This window comes from Chiloscyllium plagiosum, unplaced genomic scaffold, assembly GCF_037043375.1.
Source record: "Chiloscyllium plagiosum isolate Xiang-an unplaced genomic scaffold, Cpla_swu_hap1 HiC_scaffold_23, whole genome shotgun sequence".
NCBI lineage: Eukaryota > Metazoa > Chordata > Chondrichthyes > Orectolobiformes > Hemiscylliidae > Chiloscyllium > Chiloscyllium plagiosum.
The window spans coordinates 24,069,171-24,079,005 of NW_028270161.1; the positions used below are offsets into that span (position 1 = coordinate 24,069,171).

The 9,835-nt window shown below is 45.6% G+C and overlaps 1 protein-coding gene across 1 annotated transcript; it reads left to right on the forward strand.

Moving 5' to 3' along the window:
- Positions 1 to 2,668: 2,668 nt before the first annotated feature.
- Positions 2,669 to 8,799, forward strand: LOC148145846 (lectin-like). Its single transcript, XM_087999774.1, has 4 exons — positions 2,669 to 2,803; positions 7,332 to 7,472; positions 7,555 to 7,663; positions 8,609 to 8,799. Exons 1-4 carry the CDS (start codon positions 2,783 to 2,785, stop codon positions 8,695 to 8,697), a joined length of 360 nt encoding a protein of 119 aa, XP_087855900.1. The 5' UTR covers positions 2,669 to 2,782; the 3' UTR covers positions 8,698 to 8,799.
- The last annotated feature ends 1,036 nt before the right edge of the window (positions 8,800 to 9,835 follow it).

A 9,835-nucleotide genomic window follows, 5' to 3' on the forward strand; every position in this document is an offset into this window, starting at 1 on the left:
CAGAGGTGTGGGAAGTGAACAAGATGCACTGGAGGGTATTGTCGACCACATGGGAGGGGAAATCGTGGTCTTTGAAGAAGGAGGCCATCTGGGATGTACTATGGTGTAATTGGTCCTCCTGGGAATAGATGCAGCGGAGACCCAGGAATTGAGAATGAGGGATAGGACTCTCAGTACCCTTGAGCCACCCCCTCATTTCTGATGAAGAGTTTATGCTCGAAGCATCAACTTTCCTGCTCCTCGGATGCTGCCTGCCCAGCTGTGCTTTTCCAGCAGCACACTCTTCGACTCGGGTGTTTGGTGCAAGCTAAATGTGATGACATTGTAAATATTCTGACTAAAAACATTCATTAATTCCTGAGCTTAGAAATACATTCACTTCCAGCCTGATTACAGAGACCAGGAACGATGAGTACAGTTTCCTTTCTCAATGAGCTGTTCCAGTGCCACGTTGTACAATTTAATGTGTAACTCCAGGAACATTCTCATGGTTTCCAATCCCTTCTGAGCTGAGCTGTCAGTCTCTGATTCGTCAGCAGGAATTTGGACATCATTGATTCTCGAATCAATTGGATCTGATTTCAACGGTTCCTTCCTTTTTCACGGTCTGCTATATATATTGACAGTAAGGCTTGACACCTCATCTCTTCAGACAACGGGGAGAGAGAGAGCGAGAGAGAGAGAGAGAGAGAGAGAGAGAGAGACGGAAACGGAGAGGGAGAGGTAATAAGAGGAGCAGGAGAGCCCCATCTTAACTGTGAATCCTGGACACTGATGCTGAATCATTTTTGTTGTGTTTCAGGTGAGGGGAAAGGAACTTCACTGCAGACATGATGCTGCTGATGGGATTGGTGCTGAGTACACTGATGGTCAGTGATGTTGCAGGTAGGGTCAACCTAACATTGTGTGTGATGACAGGTTAATGCTGTGAACTGAGGGGTTAATGGATGTCCCGTGGTGTGAATGAGAGAAAACAGACAGAGATGGTACCTGAGGAATCTCTGAAAGTGAGCAATGACCGAACCATTGCCACGTGTTTGCTATTTTACACATTCCACATTCACTGTCTGCCCACTCCCCATATGGGCACAGCATGCTTCACCATCCCACCTGATTTTACTGCCCCTCCCCTTCCTGCCTGTCTGTGCCCAGGGCACATGGAAATGCCCAGCCCAGCTTTCTCTCTGATCCCACATTCCTGCTCATTCTCACTCTCATCCCACTTTCCTACTCCCTCTCCATGAATTTATTTTCCACTCAGTCCAAACCTACTCTCCTGCTCACCTCTCAAATGCTTTAATAGACTCCCACAGGCTAATCCCTTTTTATTCTCACCCACAGAGACCCATTACTGACCCACTCAATCTGATCCTATTCTCACATTTCCTCCTCAAACGTATCTCACTCAGTTATCTCCTGCTGTGCTGACTCCCCGTGTCATTTAATATCCAAATCAATCGAATCCCACTATCCTGCTCACTCCCCAAAGTCATTAATATTCACCCAGTCCAATCCTATTCTCCCCCTCATTTCTAATACACTGCCATTTTTCAGAAGCTCCCTCAGTCCCTTTTTTAAAGAATTGAAGATCCCTGAGCTCAGTTTATGGCTCAGGATTGCACCGCCTCCCTCCCCCACCACATGGAGGAAGAGCACTATCTGTGAGAAGGTGGAGAATGAGGCCTCATTAATACTGATGGTGACCAAGTGACAAGTGTTTGAAGAACTAACCAGGGCCTTGCAATTCTGAATGGGGATGGGAATGAATGAAGTGGCAGAAATGTGAGGTGATAACGTGAACAATATGGAAGTCTGAGAGGATAAGGGAAAGGCAAACTCTAACATGATTCTTGGAAGGAACAGAAGGAATTGGGGAAGTGTGGGAAATGGGACAGTTGAAGGGACTCACTGTGGAGTGAGCTCTCATTTTGGGAAGAAACAGGAGAGATATCAGAAACACTGGTACTGACCATGGCATAATCAAAACAGGACAGAGAGAGAAACCGAATGGAACAGACTCCGTACAGAATGTGACAGGGGAATAAGTGTAATGATGGCATCAGTGGGAGCTGGGGCATTTATCCAGTTCTGCCATTGACAGTGTCACCTCAGAATTAGAAATGTTGAGTAAGGGGGCAGCCTGAGTTTAACCATGAAGGCAAATGATGGGTGAACATTTGGAGTAAAGTTGATGTTATTTTAAGTGAGTTTATATAATATAAGCTCGTCACTAACAAATCAATCAAGGAATTCATGAGAATGGCCTCCTCCAGAGTGTTGAGAATGTGAACCTTGCCATTACACGGTGTACCAGAGGCAGACTGTACAGCCCCATTGGGGGGAATGTAGACAAGCCGAAGGGAATGAAGTGATTTGGTGGTAGTGTTGGAGGAAGTGATCAGAATGGTAGGAGACCCCTGGAGGAAATAAACACTGTCTTTGACTAACTGGACGGAGCAGCTTGTTTCTGTGCTGCACTTTCTCTGTATTTCCACATAAACAAACATAGTGTGTGTGAAGGTTATTGCAGTCAGGTGGGAAGTCTCACTCTGAGGCAGGCCCCATTGACCATGTGCTCACCAGTTTCTCGACGCATGAAGGGGAAAGGAACTATGAATGATGTAATTATTGTGGCTTATTGTAATTTGCAGCTGCTGAACTAACTACGCAGAATTCAAAACCTTTGGATCAGAACCTTGAGAAATGTAGTCTCCTGGCCAGACGGTATTGTCCTAGTGGCTTCATTTATTTTGGTCATTGCTACAAGTTGGTTCCTGAGAAAATGTCTTGGATTGATGCTGAGGTAAGTCCTTGGAATCTCCATTGTCAGGTATTGGGTTTGGAGTTGTGACATTGAATCTGCCAGAAATGAAGGGTCCCTTAACAAAATAATTTTGCCATAAATGAAAAATGCATTGTATGAACCAAGTTTTAAGATTGTCCTGTAACAATTTTAACTTAAGAATTTTCTTCTTTGGATACTTCATGTCAAAATGATTTTCTGTATTCCAATCGAATATACTGTGACTTTACCCATGTATTATTGTAATGATGCTCATTAAAGTTCATTGTTCAGATTGTTTGTGATTACAATGTGTTTTGCTAAAACATGTGTTTCTTCAATGTGAACTAGCTTTAATGTGATTGAAGAATTTAGACCATTATTTGTAGAATGTGAACTTTCCTTCCCTGTATTGGCTCTCACACGATCCCGGTCCCATTAGTTTAATTATTGCGGCTGTTGCGCGATTTTCTTACAACTTGAGAATGGAACTACAGTGTTATATCAGAACCAACTTGTAAGAAACTCAACTTTGAAATCGGTCCCATACTTTAAAGATCATTGCAAAACAGAGACAGAAAGGTGATTCAAGGAACAAAAAGCCTTTCAGTTATGAAGGTAACTCTGAGAAAGGAAGTTCTTTTGCTATTAAAATGCTGAGAGGAATAGATATTGCTGGGGAGTATTCAACCTGCTCGACAGGATTTCCTCAAAACCCCAGAGCATCAGAGCATGACGGGTGGCATTATAGAGGTTTAAAAAAGTCATGAGGGACATGGATAGGGTGAATAGACAAGGTCTTTTTCCTTGGGTTGAGAAGTCCAAAAGGAGAGGGCAGAGGATTAATGTGGGAGGGAAATATTTAATAAGAACCCAAGGGGTAACATTTTTACACAGAGCATTGTGCGTGTATGGGACAAGCTGCCATAGGAAATTAGAAGATTTTTAAAGCATCTGCACAGGCAGATAAATAGGAAGGGTTCAGAGGGATATGGGCCAGATGCTGACAAATGGGACTTGGTCAGATGGGGATGTCTGGTCGGCACAGACGGGTTGAACTGAAGGCTCTGTTCCCGTGCTGTATGACTCTGTGACAAGTGGGTAAGGTGGTAAAGAAGGGTTACAGTCTGCTTACCTTCATCTGTGGGGGTACTGGGGATAAAACTGGGCAAGTCACTTTGCAGCTGAATAAAACTTCAGTTAGGCCTCATTTGGACTATTGTGTGCAGTTCTGGTGGCCACACGATAGGAAGGATGTGGAAGCTTTGGAAAGAGTGCAGAAGAAGTTTATCAGGATGTTGCTGCATTGGAATGTATTAGCTGGAAGGAGAGATAAGGCAAACTTGGATTGTTTTCAGGAGAGCATCAGAGGCTGAGAGGTGACCTGGCAGAAGGATCTAAAATTATGAGAGACATGGATATGGAGGATAGTCAGAAGCTATCTCTCAGTGTGAAAATGTCAAATATTGGGTGGCATAGATTTCAGGTGAAGCGGGAAAGTTTAAAGGATATGTGCAAGGCAAGTGTTTTTGTACAGAGGGCAGTCGGCACCTGGAACACACTGTCAAGGGAAGTCATAGATGCTGATACGTCTTCGAGCTATTTAGACAGACACATGACCAGGCAGAGAATAGAGGAAACCTCCTAAATGCATGCAGATGGGAGGAGTCTAGAACGACATCGTGGTCATCACAGAAATGGTGGGCTGAAGGGCCATTTCCTGTGCTATATTGTTCTCTTCTATGTTTGGATTTGTATTTAAATGTTGTACCTTCCACTGGAGCTGTAGCAGGTAAATGAAGTGGGAGAATGTATTTAGAGCTTTTAGTGGTTCGGATTTCCATGTTATTTTACTTTTCGCATTGTTTTTGAAATTATTATAATTATGATAGATTGAATAACAATCTCAGATAATAAATCTGTACATATGCATTGCATTTCCTGTCCACACTTTGAGTCAAATTTTATAATGGGAAAATACTTAGGCATAGGTAATAGAAAGATTAGTGCCTGTACTTATCTCTCCCAGGATAATTAACAAATTACAGTAAACCAATCCACAGCAATGAAATAGGATATCTTAGGACTCAATTTTAAACTCTCATATATCATTTTACATTGCATTAATGAGGAGGGGATGTGGCCTTATTTTCCTCTCTCTCGTCTCAGTCCTGGAATGCACCCGTTCTGGTTGACTCTCCCCTCCTTTCCTGGGGGGAAGCTCCCTGAGACTCCCAACCTGCACTCCAATATTCAGTTTCAGCATAACCCCAGCTCTCAGCGATACCCAAGAACACCAAGCTAGTCTTACCCTGGGATTCCACACACTCCACCCCCAGAACCAATCTTCCTCAGCTCCACCCAGTAAACACCGCTTGTGAGCTTTTCAATCCCCTTGCTCTTAGCTGAACTGAAGTATTCATGCTCATGGGCTTGTTCTGAGGCCGAACCCCAGCCCCTAACACAGAATCAGCAACTTTCTCATTCCCCAGGATTTCTCCTGAATCAAACACTGAGCTGCCTGTTAATTCCTGAACTTCTCCCTGAGTTTAGTCGAATAGCACAGAGTGATCCAACTCGTAAGGAGTCCCCGACACAGATTCTGTGTATTCAGCTGCCTTCCTGCAGTGCACACAGTTACAGCATTGCTAAAATAGAGTTGGCTTCAGTTACTGGCTGTCTCCCATGCTCCCCATCTTTTCTAACTAACCTTCAAACTCCTTCAGTGACTCTCACATTGAAGCTGCAAGTAGGCGGCCTGTCTCCCCAAAACACCTTCCACCCCGACCTCAAATTCACCTGGAAAGTCTCAGACTCCTCCCCCCCTTTCCTAGAGTTTCCATTTCTATCTCGGGTGACCGAATCGACACGGACATTTACTATAAACCGACCGACTCCCACAGCTACCTAGACCACACCTCCTCCCACCCTGTCCCCTGTAAAAACACCATCCCATATTCCCAATTCCTTCGTCTCTGCCGCATCTGCTCCCAGGATGACCAGTTCCAAAACCGTACAACCCACATGGCCTCCTTCTTCAAGGACCGCAATTTCCCGCCAGACGTAGTCGACGATGCCCTCCACCGCATCTCTTCCACTTCCCGCTCCTCCGCCCTTGAGCCCCGCCTCTCCAACCACCACCAGGACAGAACCCCACTGGTCCTCACCTACCACCCCACCAACCTCCATGTACAACGTATCATCCGCCGTCATTTCCGCCACCTCCAAACGGACCCCACCACCAGGGATATATTTCCCTCCCCTCCCCTACCAGCATTCCGAAAAGACCACTCCCTCCGTGACTCCCTCGTCAGGTCCACACCCCCCACCAACCCAACCTCCACTCCCGGCACCTTCCCCTGTAACCGCAAGAAATGCAAAACTTGCGCCCACACCTCCCCCTTACTTCCCTCCAAGGCCCCAAGGGACTCTTCCATATCCGCCACAAATTCACCTGCACCTCCACACACATCATCTATTGCATCCGCTGCACCCGATGTGGCCTCCTCTATATTGGGGAGACAGGCCGCCTACTTGCGGAACATTTCAGAGAACACCTCTGGGACACCCAGACCAACCAACCCAACCACCCCGTAGCCCAATACTTTAACTCCCCCTCCCACTCCACCAAGGACATGCAGGTCCTTGGACTCCTCCATCTCCAGACCATGGCAACACGACGGTTAGAGGAAGAGCGTCTCATCTTCTACCTGGGAACCCTCCAACCACAAGGGATGAACTCAGATTTCTCCAGTTTCCTCATTTCCCCTCCCCCCACCTTGTCTCAGTCAAATCCCTTGAACTCAGCACCGCCTTCCTAACCTGCAATCATCTTCCTGACCTCTCTGCCCCCACCCCACTCCGGCCTATCACCCTCACCTTGACTTCCCTCCACCTATCGCATTTCCAAAGACCCTCCCCCAAGTCCCTCCTCCCTACCTTTTATCTTAGCCTGCTGGACACACCTTCCTCATTCCTGAAGAAGGGCTTCTGCCCGAAACGTCGATTCTCCTGTTCCTTGGATGCTGCCTGACCTGCTGCGCTTTTGAAGTTATCAGGTACTCACTCTCCATGTTCTGAATTTTCAGCATCTTGTTTGCTCCTGGCAGGTTGTAGGATGGGAAGCCGCATATTAATGAGGCAAAATGTGCAGTTAACAAAGCTTATTCCTTCTTACTAAGTAATTTACCACAACCCAGGGAGAATCTCCCCTTATTGCCCAGAACACAGTTTAAATTTGCAGAGAGTTCTTCCTGATATTGAGATAGGCCTTGCTGGACCTCCCACATGTTTCTGCCACATTTCTCCACATTCTTAAGAAGCCACAATGAGATTGGTCCCAAATCCTCAGCCTCAGTGTGACACCACTCACTGAAGGTTGGAGTCAGTCCATATTATGTCCTTGTGGACAAACAGCAGGAGGTTGTAGTTTCATTGTCTATATTCTCCAAAATAAGAGTTTCTACTTTGAAAGTGGTCAATTGTTTTGTTCCAATATTCATGTAATACTGCAACAAGTGACAAATTGCCTTTGTAATTTACTCCCAAGCTGCATTGCCAACACCTATCTTCAGGCGGCCATCTTGCTTCCCTGCACGGGATGGAGCAGAATAACGTTCTTGCAGAAATGACACGTAACTCCCAAAATAAGTGTTCCCCAATTTGGATCGGTTTGAATGACGTTCACAAGGTAATGTTGCTTGTCTTATTGCATCACATTATTAGGGTGAGAAAGTTACATATTTTTACATGATCTGATCTTACTTCCACAGGAGGGGACTTTCCTATGGAGTGATGGATCTGCATCAGATTTTATGTTTTGGATGAAAGGTGAACCCAATAATAATGATAGAAGAGAGGACTGTGTGCAGATTTTGTTCAGTAAGTCAATGCATTCCAGTGTGATAGAAATGTGGCCTTCAGGAAAATATTTCCTGGCAATTGGTTGATTGGATTAGATTTGGACAGGCCTCCATTTCCTGCTCCATTAGCAGGAACCTTGCGGGTGAAACTGTTCAAAGGAGGAGAGTAATGGATCCTGAGATTTGGAGAGTAGAGCATCCTCTGGGAGTAATATTAAAGTTTTCTCCTTCTGGTCAATTGTCTGGAACCCACAGTGACATGGTTATACCAACACCAGCCTTGGAACTGGTGCACATTTAATGAGCTGATCCCAGATCCAGCCCTCACTTTACTAATGTACCACATACCCCTCCCTCTCTCCACAGGATTTGACTCCGTGATTTAAAATATATAATCCAGACAGATTATTCTAAACTGAAATCCCATGGACTGTACCAATTATTTGAAGTCTGTGCCATGGGGAAGGAAATTGTTTAACCCTGTGGAGAGTCTGTGCTATCCACATACAAAACAGATTCTAAATCCAGTCCAGAGTAAACTCAGGAAATCAGACAGGTTATTTCCAAACCACGCACCTTGTTGGATTTTATTCCTATTTATCCAGGTCTGTCTGGTTTACTCTGGATATTAACAACGTGATAGACCCAATTATCCTTTATTGAAGCAAGGGAGCCAAAACATTGCAGCAAAACTAGGATTACTTCACAAGCTTATTGTTGCACTGACCCGGATACAATTGACTCGGATAACATGGACCTGTCCAAGGGCCAGGCTGTAACATGTGATCAGCCTGCTCCATCTCAGCCTGATCCTGAGAGAGCTCACTATCGCGCTGGGGCTCATTCCCTTATACTTCATTTCCTTGGCAGCAGCCAGTGTGATCATTGATGGTCTCACAACAGAGAATGAACCTATCACACAAATATTTGTCTGGTTTACCAAACTTGTCTTCCTTCCATCCAGGGAATTCAGTTCAGTGGAACGATGCAAGTTGCTCTTTGTCCTTCTGTTTCCTTTGCTCCTACAAACTGCCGTCTCCCTGCTGCGAGTGAAATAATCTATCGCTGCTCCAAGGATCCTGTCTGGGAGTGGATGTAGTGCCTCAATCTGCTTGTAGTTGCGATCACAGCCAATGATGACTGTACTGACTTAGTTTCACAGCCAAGAATAAAAATTATATCATGAGTTGTGTGTTTGTTACTGTGAGTCTGGATTAGTGGTGCTGGAAGAGCACAGCAATTCAGGCAGCATCTCAGGAGCAGATTTTACTGCTCCTCGGATGCTGTCTGAACTGTTGTGCTCTTCCAGCACCACGAATCCAGAATCTGGTTTCCAGCATCTGCAGTCATTGTTTTTACCTGTTTGCTACTGTGAGTCTAGTTTATAGCAGCCTTCCTGTCCCACTGATGTTATACTGGGGAGGAGACAGCAGAACGGGGACATGGATAGTTTTATAATCCATTTCCACAATGTGGGTATTACTGCAGGGTCCAACTCTATTCCCCTTTGGGAAGGTGCTGACTGTGAGCTTCCTTCTTGAATTAGTGCAGTGCGACTGGAACAGGTACACCCCATCTTGACAGGGAGGGTGTTCTAGGATTTAGATACAGTGACAGTGAAGGAATAACATTCATTCCAGGTCAGGATGGAGTGTAGCTTGGAGGGGGACCTGCAGTTTGTGGTGTTCTAATGCCCTTACAGGTCTGGTTCATACAGCTCACTGATTAGGAAAGTGTAGTCAAAGGAGCTGTGGCCAGTAGCTGAAGGCCATCTTGTAGATGGTACACACTGTTACCAGGGGGTGCTGTTGGTGGAGAGAGTGCCAAGCAAGCAGCGTGTCTTGTCCTGGGTGGTGCTGAGATGATTGCCCTCACTAACCACAACCATTTCCCTTGGTGTCAGGGAGAGCAGTGGAGAGCATTCCCATTGACTTCAGTGTAGCTGCAGCAATATGGACCCACACTGAATCTCGAATCCCTACAGTATGAAAGCAGGCCTTTCAGCCTATCGAGTCCACACTGACCCTCTGAATAACAGACCAATACCCTGCCCCATTATAACCCTCTATTCTTCAAGGCTGATCCACATAGCCTGCACATCCCTGGAAACTATGAGACAATTTAACATGTCCAATCCACCTAACCTGCACATCTTTCAACTGTGGGAGGAAACTGGAGCACCCAGGGGAAA